Here is a 14909-nt window from a genome sequence, read left to right as displayed (position 1 = left end):
AATTTGACCAAATATATTTTTATCCATGATTTTTCGAACTCTTATGTGTCCGAAAAATATAATTTTGGTTTAAAAAATCACAGATTAAAATATATTTTGTTAAATGAATGAATATATAGAAATTGATTTTTTTTTTTTTTGTTCTGAGCTCTCAAACATTATTGTGTAACTATAACAAGTTCAACTAACTAATGTTACTTTGTAACTATAACATGTTCAACTTACACTTTATTCATCTAATTGATTTAAGAATGAAAAAAAAATATTGGGTCAATTTTTTTTTTTTTTGAGATATCTATATAATCAATAAGAATAGATGAACATATTAAAACTAATTTCATTTCATTTTGAGCTCTCTAGGTCCATTAACCTGCTTCGGAAAATTTTAAATATTTTTTTAAAAAAATAGCCATTTTGCAATGAATCCTCGGATTCGTTGAAAATTAGCTATTTTTTTAAAAAAAATCATAAATTGTCCAAAGCTAGTTAATGGATCTAGAGAAATCGGAATGAGGTAAAATCAATTCTGTTATGTTCATATCATTATCCTAATTATATAGATATCCTCAACAAAAATTGACCCAATATATTTTTTTCAGTGATTTTTCAAACATCAATGTGTCCGAAAAATATAATTACTATGTGTTCTGACACTACAAGAAAAACGTCATTCAACAACACTCAAACGACAACGGTTTTATACCAAACCATTGTCTTTTTGCCTTTTAACAACGGTTTTAACAAAAATTGTTGTCTTTTAGTAATTTTTTTGGCCTATGACAACGGTTTTTAAAAACTGTTATCTATTTATGTTTTTTTTGGGATACGACAACGGTTTTTAAAGGGTACGACAACAGTTTTTTTAAAACTGTTGTCTATGTGCGCTTTTTTGAGATTACGACAACAGTTTTTAAAAACCGTTGTCTATTAAATGTTATTGAATGCGATTGTTTTTTCTTTCGCCACTTTTTCTCCTTCGTCATTTTTCTGTCAGTGTTGTTTACGCCTTGTTTTTTTTTGTCTCTTTCCCAAAACCCTACTCTTCGCCGCCTCCTCCTCACCGCCCTCTTCGCCGCCTCCCTCTTCACCGCCTCCCTCCTCACCACCCTCTTCGCTGCCTCCTTCCTCGCCGCCCTCTTCGTCGCCTCAATTGATGGCTTCCGATTTTTCCTCCTCAAAATCGTATTGGTCCATTTAGGCCCCAATATCCAACAATCCCCCACATGAATGGAAATTAATGTAATGCGTGTATGCATGCTGACACTTTACAAGAGTCCAATCGATAAGTCACTGCATCGGGAGAGGTAGCTTGTGGCTTTGAACCTTCCGTAGTGGAATGCTATCGAGTATACTAGGCTGCGCAGTGAACGTGATGTCTTGAACTGCTCAGCTGTTTGTGTATACTAAGACAATAACACCCACACAGAGACCTATCTCACCTACTTTAGGTTCTCATGGTTGGTTCCGTTTTGGCCATGGACACCATCTTGGATTCATGAGTGTTTCATTGAAGCGGCCTGTCTTCACACTCACATAGGTGACACTTCTATCAAGAGTATCCTACCATACTCCACCTTATAAGGTATAGAAGTCACTAAAAGCATAAGCTTAACCTCACTACATGAGGTAGGACAGCACAAATTCATCCTAGGATTGGGATAGAGATAAACTATCTCCTGTACTGAACCACAACTTCTGAAACTTTGTTGTCCCATTGAACCAAGATCTTGGGATCTCCAGTCAACAAGGTTGGGTTTTCCACTTCAGTCGTTTTCAGTTGTAGATTTTTTTAATCTCATTCCTCTTGATGAGCAGTATACTTGATCTCGACTCAACCCTTTCGTAAGAGGATCTGCCAAATTATCTTTGGACTTAACATAGTCGATTGCAATCACTCCATTCGAGATCAACTGCCTAATGGTATTATGTCTACGACATATATGTCTTGACTTCCCATTATACATACTACTCTGTGCCCTTCCAATCGCCGATTGACTATCACAGTGGATCAGTACGGCAGGTACAGGTTTTTCCCAGCTCGGAATATCTTCTAAGAAGTTCCGCAGTCATTCAGCTTCCTCAGCTGCTTTGTCTAGTGCTATAAACTCGGATTCCATAGTTGACCGAGCAATGCACGTCTGCTTAGTGGATTTCCAAGATACCGCTCCCCACCGATCGTGAATACATATCCACTAGTGGATTTGGAGTCTTTTGTATCTGATATCCAATTAGCATCACAATATCCCTCCAACACAGCGGGATATTTTCCATAATGTAATCCATAGTTCATAGTATATTTCAAATATCTAAGAACTCGCATCAATGCCTTCCAATGGGCGTCGTTTGGATTACTGGTGAAACGACTCAGCTTGTTGACCGTACAATATCCGGACGTGTGCAGTTTGTAAGATACATCAAACCGCCTATTATCCGAGAGTATTCCAACTGCGATATGGTCTCACTATGGTTTTTCGCTAAGTGTTGACTTAGATCCATAGGTGTTTTTACAGAGAAAGATCGTACGCATTGAATCTTTTCAATACGATTCTACATAATGGGATTGTGTTAGAACTATCCCTCGATGTCCCGAGAATTTTAATTCCCAATATAACATCTGCTTGACCCATATCTTTCATATCAAAATTTTTGGTCAACATTTTCTTTGTAGTCATGATTACATCATAATTACTGCCCATTATTAGCATGTCGTCTACGTATGACAGACGATTATATAGCCTTTGGGTGTGTCTTTGACATAAATGCATTTGTCACATTCATTTATTCTGAATTCGTTTGACAGCATTACTTTGTCAAATTTTTCGTGCCATTGTTTAGACGCTTGCTTAAGTCCGTATAACGACTTAACAAGTCGACACACCTTTTTCTCATTTCTTGGAGCTATGAACCCTTCGGGTTGCTCCATATAAATTTCTTCTTCCAACTCACCATTTAAGAACGCAGTCTTAACATCCATTTGATGTATTTCAAGGTCATACAGTGCTGCAATGGCTATTAGCACTCGTATGGACGTAATCCTTGTCACCGGTGAGTATGTGTCGAAGTAATTAAGGCCTTCCTCTTGCTTGTACCCTTTGGCTACAAGTCTGGCCTTATACTTGTCAATTGATCCATCAGCTTTATACTTGCGTTTTAGTATCCACTTACAACCTAATGGTTTATTACCCGAAGGAAGGTCTACTAATTCCCAAGTATGATTATTCATGATAGACTCAATCTCACTATTGATGCTTCTTTCCACATTGGAGCATCGGGACTAGAGAGAGCCTCACTTAATGTTCTTGGTTCCATTTCTGACATGAAAGTCATGTAATCTGGCCCGAACGATTTCTCAACTCTAGCCCGTTTGCTACGACGTGGCTCTTTGTTTTGATCGTCAATAGTTCTTTTATAACAGCTAAGTTCGGTAACGACATTCTCGTTTGAACTTCCGTTGTTATCATTTTCAACATTTCCCTTCTTATTTGGGAATACATTTTCAAAGAATATTGCATTCCGAGATTCTATGGTTGTTCCCACATGAATATCAGGAATGTCTGATTTGTGAACTAGGAAACGATATGCACTACTATTATGGGCATATCCGACAAATACCGCATCGAACGTTTTAGGTCCGATCTTTACTTGCTTTGGTTTAGGTACTTCGACCTTTGCCAAGCACCCCCACACTTTCAGGTATTTGTACGATGGCTCACGGCCTTTCCATAGTTCATAAGGAGTTTTATCACTTTTCTTATGAGGGATTTTGTTGAGAATGTGATTTGCCGATAATATTGCTTCCCCCCACAAGTTTTGAGGTAAGCCTGAATTTATCAACAAGGCATTCATCATCTCTTTTAGTGTCCGATTTTTACGTTCGGCAACACCGTTCGATTGAGGTGAGTAAGGTGCCGTTGTTTGATGAATAATGTCAGATTCTGAACAAAATTCATTAAACGGTGCACCATATTCTCCACCTCTATCGCTACGAATTATTTTAATTCGTTTGTCAAGTTGATTTTCAACTTCTGTTTTATAAGTTCTAAATGCCTCTAGGGCTTCGTCTTTACTTCTTAAAAGAAAGACATAACAGAATTTTGTGCAGTCATCGATAAAAGTAATAAAATACTTTTTACCTCCTCTAGTCTGCACAAATTTCAAGTCGCATAGATCACTATGTATTAACTCTAGAGGAGTCGTTGACCTTTCCACCGAATGAAAAGGTAGTTTCGTCATTTTTGCTTCCACGCACACTTTACATTTGTGTGTTCTGTCAACATTGACGTTTGGTAATAAATTTAATTTGACGAGACATTTAAGAGTATTATTATGCACATGTCCGAGTCGATCATGCCACAAATTAAAACACTCAACAACATAGCTGGAAGCATTTATTTTATTACCATCAATATTTCGGAGTACAGGCATTACAACCATTTTGAATAGACCCTTTTCTAGGTACCCCTTTCCTACGAAGATATTATTCTTCGTAAGTACAAAGTTGTCTGACTGGAACACTAGCCTAAATCCGGCCTTAACTAGTGCCGCTCCAGAAACTAGGTTCTTACTGATGTCGGGAACATGGAGTACATCAATGAGTGTTAGCTCCTTTCCGGACGTCATCTTCAGAACAACTTTCCCGAGTCCGACAATTGGCGACGTCGTGGAATTACCCATATAGAGCTTCCTGCCATTTATCGGAGTATACTTGGAGAACATCGCCTTATCGGAACAGATATGACGAGTTGCTCCAGTATCAATGAACCACTGCTTCGGGTTGGTATCCACCAAGTTGGCTTCAAATACAACCGCAGTGAGATCCAAGTCCTCAAGAGAGGTTGCGACGTGGTTCGCAGCATCCTTTGGCCCCTTGGTTGGCTTCTTCGGGCGTCTGCAGTCCTTGGACAGGTGTCCTGCCTTTCCACAGTTGTAGCAGGATCCCTTGAACTTCTTCGCTTGTGCCTTCTTCTTGAACTGTTTCGGCTTTTTAGCGTTCGGCTCGACCAGGTTGGACATATCGCCTATAGTCCGCTTGGTTCCTCTGCAGTCGGATAACTTTCGATTATCCTCCTCTATTCGTAGCCTCGGGATCGGTCTTGCAGCCCTATCTCCTTTTGCTTGTGCTTTAGGTAATTCTTGAAATCCTTCCATGACGGAGGGAGCTTCTCAATTACCGCAGCAACTGCGAATGACTCGTTCACTTCATTCCTTCGGCGTCCAGATCATGCAGTATTAATTGCATATCTTGGACTTGAGATGAGACGCTCTTTGAGTCCACCATCTTGAAATCCAGAAACCGGCCGACGATGAATTTCTTCAGTCCGGCATTTTCGGTCTTGTATTTCTTCTCAAGCGATTCCCACAAAGATTTCGCTGTCTCCAATGAACAATACACGTTATACAACGTGTTGTCCAAGGCGTTGAGAATGTAGTTGCGACACAGAAAATCTCCGTGCGTCCACGTATCGCAAGCAGCCTTGCTACCGTCCGTAGCGACTGGCGGGTCTTCACGCAAAAACCGTACAAGGTTTAGCGTTGTTAAGTAGAACAGCATCTTCTGCTGCCATCTTTTGAAGTCGGCTCCGGTGAATTTCTCCAGCTTTTCTCCGTACGGAATGGATGTCGGAACGGCCGTCGGAACAGCGGTCGGAATGGCGGTTGGAACGTCGTTGGTAGCCATATCAGTTTGTACGGAATATCGTTTACGACTGTTGGAGCCGGTAAATTCCGGAGTATGCAAACTGATCGTCGAGGCTAGTGTTCGACACTATCTCCGTAAACGATATTGCTCCGCTACGGTGCTTAACGGATTGTTGCAATTCGTTCCCAAGATACAACGACGACAATCGTCTCGGAATCGTAGCACTCCGACTTCCGAGACCAGCGAACCTTCTCGTAGGCTTCTTGGACTCTTGAATGCACAAGATGAGTGAGTGAATACTTGAGGAAGAGAAGATTAAGTTGAGTGATTTGATTCCAATCTGGAGGGTTCTATTTATACAGAAGGAAGAGGCTTTAGGGAGGGGTGTGACCTTTGGGTGGATTAATCTGGGCCGTCCGGACTGAAGAGTTATAACCCTTCACATAGCCCCTTTAATCTCATCCATCAGATCTAAGAGTTGTGACCCTCAGATCTATCAGCCATCGGATCTGGATCCATTGATCCGATCGCTCAATCATGTCCAGCCGTCGATCGTGACTCATTGTGATCCAACGCTCTAGATCGCATCACAAGCGATCCACCATACTTCTTTGATCAACGGCTGTCATCCGTTCGCCCAACCAACTGTCCAGTCATCTCCCTTTGCCCACGAGGATGCCACATAGGCACTGCCATGTCAGGTACTAGCCTGACACGTCACCCGAGTGCCATGTAGGCACTGCAATGTCACCTGGAGCATAAATTTAAGCTCCTCGCGACGATGCAAAGTGCAAAGTGCAAAGTGCGCCTACAAAGCGCACGTGCGCACGTGGCGGGCTCACAGGTGCGAGCACCTGCTCGCCCCTGAGCAGAGAGTACCTGGTACTTTTCTGAGTTAACTCCAATAACTCAACATCATTAATAAGTAAGGAATGCACATCGGAAATTTCCGATGTGGGACTATTCTCCCTTGCATTTCCTTAATGAATAACCAACGTTATTTTGGGCCGACTTTGAACATTAATTTCTCATTCACCCTTAATCGGTTTTGAGCAAATTAATAGTCTAATTCTATCTACGCGAAACGTAGATTTCAATTTTGAAGTCAATTACGACTTTCAACAATTGATGGCTTCCGATTTTTCCTCCTCAAAATCGTATTGGTTCATTTAGGCCCCAATATCCAACATTATTCATCCCTAATTTTGCAACAAATATTTAGTTTTGACGCTGAATTGCAATAAATTTAGGGATGAAATATTTTTCATTGTTGATTAGCCACAAAATATTTTTGTTGCTGATTAGTCACAAAATATTTATGTTACTAAATTAGTTACTAAGTAGCAACAATTTATAACAATTTATATTTTTATTGCAAAACTCGTCAAGTTTTTGATTGATTGAGTTTTTAGTGCGAAGTGACTATGGGATGGAAGTATTTTTTTTCCAAAGATAAGTATTCTTTATTACTCCTCTTCTAGTTAATTGAGTAGCCCGTAATTGTATAACCCGTATGGTTGATGAGAGTTGTGGAGGTGGATGCAAAAGTAATTGTTGGAGAAAATAATTTGGTTGGATATGGTCTTTAAAGATCAACTCCAACGTGCGAACTCTGGTCTTTAAAGACGAGACGCTAGAGTTATTTTTAAATATCAATATTACTTGGTGTTGATTCGTAGGTGGATCGTGCTGGTTTGGTAGTGTCAGTATCACCTTGATGCTGATTTTTATAAAACAACACCACCTTAGTGCTAGTTTACACAAACTAATACCAAGGTGGATGATACTGATTTGATTTGGTGGTGTTAGCACCACTAAAATCATCTCCAATCTATCACCAAAACACCAAATTTGATATCAAATTAGCACGAAAAGACTCCAACCCATACACCAAATTCCACACCAAATATGGTGCGGTGAATATGCAACATCATGTTTGGTGATGTACTATTCACATCATCATATTTGGTGTGGAAAGAGTTTTTATTTTTTAATTTTATTATATAATTAATAAAATCAAATGTAATTAATTTGTAATTATTATTTTTTTTGTCTTTACTTATAGGATATTTAAATGTAATTATTATTTATTATAAATTTAAATTAAGTGTATTTAATAACATATTTAAATTTTATTATGTATAATTATAAATATTTAATTTATTAAAATTATTATTTTAAATTTATTTAATATTTTAATTAAAAATAAATCAAAGATAAAGAACCTTTTATATATATATATGTTGATATCCTGCGCGCCGCACAGTGCGCGACTGTGCGCGCGCAGGATTCAACCTATACCGTTTTTTTTATTTGTTTTTGTTTTTTTTAATTATTTGTTTATGAATTAAAAAATAATTGAAAAAAATAAAAAATAAAATATTTTTTTAAGAGTTTATTTCTAGGGTTCAGACTTTGGTTATAGTATTAAAGCTATTTTTTTTTTTTAGATTTTACCTCTGGGATTTAGGCTTTCCAATTAAGTTATAGTGTTTGGTTTTAAAAAAAAATTAAAATAAAATTAATTTAAGCATTTATTCAATATTATAATATGTTAAGGGGATATATTAAGATATTAAAATTTTATATAAGGAAATATTAAATTTTTTAATTGATTTTTTAAATTTAAAATATTAAAAAAATCAAAAAAATAAAGAAAAACTAAGTGACTCCTCTACGTGCGCACAGTCATATACTGTACGAGCGCGCAGCAGATCAAAACTATATATATATATATATATATCCTGCACGTCTGCACAGTACATGACTGTGCGCGAGATATCACTCAGTTTTTTTTATTTTTTAATTTTTTTAATATTTTAAATTTAAAAAATTAATTAAAAAATAACATTTCCATATATAAATTTTTAATACATTAATATATCCACTCATCATATTATAATACTCAATAAATACTTAAATTTATTTTATTTTAATTTTTTTTTAAACCCAATACTATAACATAATTGGGAAGCTTGAACTCTAGAGATAAAATATAAAAAAAATCTTAAAAACTATAACCCAAAGCTTGAACCCTAGAAATAAAATTTTTAAAAAATATTTTATTTATTTTTTTTAATTTAAAAATTAAAAAAAATAAAACGAGTGATATCCTGTCGCGCAGGATATCAAATATATATATATATATTTCACAAATAATTCTCTTAGTCATGTAATTTCATAATTTTATTAAGCATTTGCTAATGTCTTCATCATCATATGTGACTGATTAATCAACTATTTAGGGCATTTGACAAATATCAAAATTACAAGCACATTTCTACCAGAATGGATCAGTGGGCTATCTTTTCTCAGCCCGTGTAGTAAATTTATGAGGCCGAAAATTGACCCATTAATTTATCTACTCTTCTATCGAACCGTCGGTTGCTTTGCTTCCATCGTCGATGGCGATCCTAGTCCGCCCCAAGCATCTCCGCCACCTCCTCTACCGAAACCCTAATTCTGCCGCCGTTGGCCTCCTCCTGCTCCCCCTCTCTCGCCATTTCTGCGATGCCTCTTCACTCAGACCTAATTCTAGCCCTAGCTCCGATGCTCGGTCGCGTACTCCCCTCGAGAAGCAATTTGACTCATGGGTCGACCGCCTCCGGCCGGGGTTCACCTCCAATGACGTAGCCGAAGCCATTCGAGCGCAATCCGACTCTGATCTCGCTCTCGACCTCTTCCGATGGACCGCCCTCCGCCCTGGCTACCGCCACGACGGCCCCGCCTATCTCGCCATGCTCCAGGTCGCCGTCTTCAACCACCGCTACTCCCAGGCGGAGATTCTTGTTGACGAGATCCTCGCCGGCGCCTGCCCCCCGGATCTACCCCTCTTCAACACCGCCATCCGCTTTTGCTGCTCCCGCCGCCCACTTTTCTCCCGCGCCTTCGATCTATACAAGCGGATGCAGCAGCGCCGGGGTAGCAGCGGCAGCAGCAGCAGCAGCAATGCCCCGGCGTGCCGGCCATCCATAGAAACCTATTCGATGCTCCTGGCGGCGGTTCTCCGCCGGATCGGCAAGCCGCCGGTCTCCTACGTGTACCTCCACTCCGTCCGCTCGCTGGCGCGGCAGATGAAGTCTTCGGGCGTGATCCCGGACACCTTCGCGCTCAACCTCATCATCAAGGCCTACGCGCGGTGCCTGGAGATGGAGGAGGCCATCCGAGTATTCAGGGAGATGGGGCTCTACGGGTGCGAGCCCAACGAGTACTCCTACGGTTACATCGTGCAAGGGCTTTGCCAGAAGGGGTGGTTGGAGAAGGCAATGAACTACTTCAAGGAGATGAGGTCGAAGGCACTAGTGCCCACGGCGACTATATACATGGCGGTGATCTGCAGCCTGTCGCTGGAGCGGCGGCTAGAGGAGGCGGTCGAGGTGGTATTCGACATGCTGGAGAACCGCAAGGCGCCAGACATTCTGACCTACCGGACCTTGCTGGAGGAGATGTGCAGGGAGGGGCGGTCAGAGGTGGCGTACGATCTACTGGAGGAGCTCCGGCAGAGGAAGGGCGCCATGAAAGGAAGGATGCACTCCGACTTGTTGGCCAGCCTGCACTGGGTTTGCCAGCCGATTGCTTCTTCATGTTTGAAGTAAAGTTTGGCCCTTTCTGAGCATGATCCGTTCCGGAATCATTAAAAAAATGTTTTCTTTTTCGTTTTAATTATGCAAACGGGGAGACATCAACCGCTGCATTCGATCGGCAATAAAAGTTCTTTAGAATGCACAATTTTCAGTCATCTGGAGAGGTGTAATTTTGATTCTTCCAAGTTAATCATCGTATGGATAGAAAGGTATAAAAATATCTTTCAGAGTTGCAAGAGAATCTAATAGAAGAACAATTAATTTTATATATATATATATATATATATTCACTGATAAAAAGTTGAAGCACACAGAGTTAAAGAAAGTAAAATAATAATTTTCCTTAAAATATGTACAAGAAGTTAAGGGATTTAACTGGATTTTTTTTCTACATCAAGTAGGATTGAGAAAGAACTCGTGGAAACGAGGCTACTCGAGGAATCATCATAAATTCCAATAATAGCTCGGCCTTTGGTGTTGAATAAGGTTCATCGTAGGATCCAGCACCAACTTGTGCATCGTTGGCATTGCCATCCTGATCATTCACTTGGCTATTTGTCGTCGTACTGGTCACTGTATCTTGTTGGATCAGGCGGCGAAGGGAATTGACCCTCGAGATGATGGATTGTTCATCAGAAGCAACAGAAGACTGAGAATCATTGTCAAGTAATTGTGATATATAGTCCATCTGTTTGTCGAATAGAGTGTCGCAAGGCAATGATGTATTTCCTGAAGCCAACTCCTCAACTTTAGTCGTAGATAAACATTAGTCCCAACAGTTTCAGGATAGATGAATTATTGAAAGGTGATGCAGTTGGAGCTAATATTATTACCTGAGCATGGTGAAGGAGTGTATTTTGAATCAAAAGCAGGTGTCCTCCCGAGAGAATCCTGTGTTTCCGCCTTATTGGAGATTGATGATGTTGCGCTAGGGGGACCAGGTTTGTAAAAGTCGGAGAAAGTGGTTCTAGAATCATCCTTAATAACTTCATTAATATGACTTTTAAAATCATTTTGATCTTCCAAAACTGAGTACTGAGGATCAAAGTAAGATGATTCTAATATAACATCATGGTACTGATGATCAAAGTAAAGTGATTCTAATATAATATCAGATTGCTGACTAAGTAACGGATCAATGTAAGACGATTCTAATATAATATCATGTTGTTGACTAAGTAGCGGATCAAAGTAAGGTGATTCTAATATAATATCAGGTTGCTGACTAAGTTGTTTCAAATGAGGATCACAATCAATAAGTTTCTCAAAATTCTTGCTCAACGAGGTCTGAGGACATTGAAGTAGATGCCTCCTGCAACATACATTTGGTGAGAGTTACAACATAGACACAACCGAATAAGTAAAATCCTGATTTATCTATGTTTCAAACAATTTAAGATAGGCAACAAACATATATATCGGAAAAATTTGTTATATCACATCAAGCTTAGTTTAAATAGGTCAAGGAAGGTAAGATGCAGTCATGTTACAACAAAGGATATGCTTTACATTGTAGATCAGCATATAAAACTTAATATTAATAATATTCATAAAAAGGTATAGTTTAACTAATTTAATCAAATTTAAATAATTGACAATAAGGAAGCAACTACAATATTCAAAACGCAAAGGCTTACAATAGACTCCCAAAAAATATATACTGAAAATAAAACCTCATTTTTTTTATTGAAATACCAATAACAAGAATCACGGATTAAATAATAATATCACTCCCAAAGCTTAGATTTTGCGCTAGCTTGCAACAAAAGAGGTGAATTTCATAAGATGAGGAAAAATATAATTTACATCTACCTGTGTATGCATGCTTGGCCATTGGTAAAATCTTGAGTTGCTTGCCACTGTATATGCTTCCTTGGTTGAGGATCAATCTCTCGGAAGAAAAGAGGTGGTCTTGCCAACTAATAAACAATTGCCAACATGTTACTCGTAAGAAATGACCAATATATACCAACACAAATTGAGAAAAAAATAAATCCTACCACAATATCCAAAGCCCCATGGCCACCTTCAAAAAATACTGTCTTAATTGCAGTAATGTCGAACCAGTGAAACTCAATCTTGCTCTTCAAGCCACCTTCGAGAAATTCCCATAGAAGTTTACTTTTGGCGAAGTAACATTTCGCCACTAAATCACCTTCAGATCTAGACACAAACTGTTTGCCAAAAAAACATAGTGAACTTCTCCACAAACTTAACCAATCTGGTAAAAGATTACTTGACAAAAGCATATGAGAATTAGAATGCACTAGATCACCCATAAAGAATTCATGAAATGCAACTTCAAGGAGAAAAGACAGTGACTCGAAATAAACTATGTTCCAATGGCAAATCCCTCATTGATAATTGTAAGTGAAACTCAGAAATAAAGGCAAGTAAAACTGCTCATCATTTTTCTTTTTGGTGGACCGTATCACAGAAAGTTACAAACACAAATAGGAGGAAAAGAATGAGCAGAAAAATTCTGTGCAAAACAGAAAGATTGAATAGATTGCAAACACAAGAATAGAATACCAAAATTTAAATAGACAAAAACTTCCACAAGAACATACAAATAATAACAAGAAAGAGAGATGTATCATTTACATAAACCACCAAATTTTTTCTTATAAAATCCTCACCTCCCATGTCCCAATCCTCAATAATGACGCATGAAAATGCGAAGCTTTGATCTTGCTCAATGAGTTCAAAGAAGCTGAGAAATTTGATTTTTCACCAACTTTCGAGCCCTTCAAGCTTGTGACGCATAAAGTTTTATCTGCATTTGACTGAGAAGGCATCATCTGAATCATATCAAGTAGAGACGGACTCTTCCTGAGGCGAAGACCCAACGGCCCAGGTTCCCCAAGCACATTATTGTACAAAGCCTGCAACAAGGTTGTATCAGGAGCTAGTATTACCTTTTTTCAAACGACACAGATCAATACTTAGAAATTGTACCAAGATGGGGAAGGAAAGAAAAAGATGGTCCCTTTGCATGAGATCATGAGAAACCAATCAAAACGATCGCTCAACGAGACAAACATAATGAGAAGAGAAAGTGAGGGATCTACCTGCTCACTCGAAGTGCTCGCGTCCCTAGCCCTCTTGTGGAGACGTATGCGCTTCTCGTACAAGGGCTCCTCCACTTCCAAGTTCCCCGCCGGAGGAGGCGGAGCCGAGTGCGGGGTGGAATCAGCTCGGCGCTTGTCGAAAACCGAAGACCAAACCATTCTGCCGGAAGATATCCAAAGTAGGAACCTTAGAACGCCTAGTTCCGCTGCTTCTTTGCAGCTTTTACGCTTCGATCGCGTAGAGGTATTTCGCAGAAGCAGAGGTGGAGGGATCTGTTCGTGAGGAAGGTGGAATAATTTCGCAGAAGACGACGAAGGGATTCTTTAATAGGGAATAATTTCAACCGAATTTAGTAAATTATGCCCACGTGATATATATTGCTTAGCTGCAGAGATATTTGGGAAGAATATTTTTCCAAATATGTTCTAATTTTAAATATCCTGGCTGAAAAGGGATTTTTTTTTATAAATATTTCCTAATCTCAAATATTCTTTTTGGAAGGATATGTTTTTTAAAATATTTTCCAATTTTAAATATCCAATTGGAAAGAAATATTATAGAGGAGATTTGAATGTATCTCTGTTTTTAAAAAATAAAAAATAAAAAAATTTATATTTATATGGTATTTGGGATATTTAATAAGTGGTTAAGCTAATATTTAATTTATGAGATATTTAATTATAAAATTTGAGATATTTAATAAGTGGAATATTTAATTGATAATGTAAATATAGTTACCATAAATTTGAAATGGCCTTTTAAATATAGTTACCATATTTAATTGAATTATAGAATATGATGTCTCTTAATTTGAAATGCCCTTTTAATTTTTATATAAAAAAAACTTTAGTAAAATAATAAAAAGAGCTCTTAATACTGTCTATATACTATAATTTTATCCATAATACATAATTCATCCAAAATTGAATTTTGATATAATATTATTTTTTAAAAAACGATACGTACATTATTTCATGATTAAAAAATAATAATACCAATTAGCTATATTAACTATTCATAAGATGATCAACCTAATTCCATAGAAATTTTCCACCGACAATCAAGGTAAATTAGAAAACATATGCGGCGGATAACCTAGAAGCCCAGTATTTTTAAGTTACGCCCCTCAATTAGAGGAAAAATTCTTGTAAATACGTCATAGCTAGAATCAAACCACGGGTACCTAGATAACAATTTGGATGTCCTTTCTAAGGATGACAACAGATCTGAGTTGGGACGAATTTGGCCAAACCGGAGACTCGCCCCGCCTCCCTTTGGACCCACCCCACCCCGCCCTGCGAACTCAACGGGGGTGGGTCCAGGATAGACCCGCTAGACCAGTCATATTTTATATTTTTTTAATTCAAAATTAAAAATTTTAAAAATTAATTAAATATTTAATTTATTTTCAATATTTATATTAATAATATTTTGTAAAAAAATATTATTACAAATTAAAATCTATTGATTCAATTAAAAATTAATTATCAATTTTTATTCAATTAATAATTAATTAAAAAAATTATACGGGGGGCGGGGTCCGGTTAAACCCATGACCCACTTCGGATCCGCCTTGAGACCCGTTTAGGCGGGTCTAAATCCGTCCCATCGAGATA

General features: G+C 38.2%; 2 protein-coding genes across 2 annotated transcripts; one reads left to right on the top strand and one right to left on the bottom strand.

Annotated features, from left to right (window-relative positions):
* The first annotated feature begins 8971 nt into the window (after window positions 1–8971).
* On the top strand, window positions 8972–10448 carry LOC122042793 (pentatricopeptide repeat-containing protein At3g25210, mitochondrial-like). The gene has a single exon (XM_042603101.1). It carries the CDS (start codon window positions 9043–9045, stop codon window positions 10231–10233), a length of 1191 nt encoding a protein of 396 aa, XP_042459035.1. The 5' UTR covers window positions 8972–9042; the 3' UTR covers window positions 10234–10448.
* Window positions 10449–10609: 161 nt separating this feature from the next.
* LOC122044146 lies at window positions 10610–13451 on the bottom strand. Its single transcript, XM_042604682.1, has 6 exons — window positions 13293–13451; window positions 12861–13106; window positions 12222–12395; window positions 12034–12140; window positions 11055–11533; window positions 10610–10968 (listed from the first exon to the last, which is right to left on the bottom strand). Exons 1-6 carry the CDS (start codon window positions 13449–13451, stop codon window positions 10610–10612), a joined length of 1524 nt encoding a protein of 507 aa, XP_042460616.1.
* Window positions 13452–14909: the final 1458 nt, after the last annotated feature.

Source organism: Zingiber officinale, chromosome 2A (assembly GCF_018446385.1).
Source record: "Zingiber officinale cultivar Zhangliang chromosome 2A, Zo_v1.1, whole genome shotgun sequence".
Classification (NCBI taxonomy): Eukaryota; Viridiplantae; Streptophyta; class Magnoliopsida; order Zingiberales; family Zingiberaceae; genus Zingiber; species Zingiber officinale.
The sequence above is the reverse complement of the archived record's forward strand: the minus strand, read 5'-3'. Positions and strand labels throughout refer to the sequence as shown.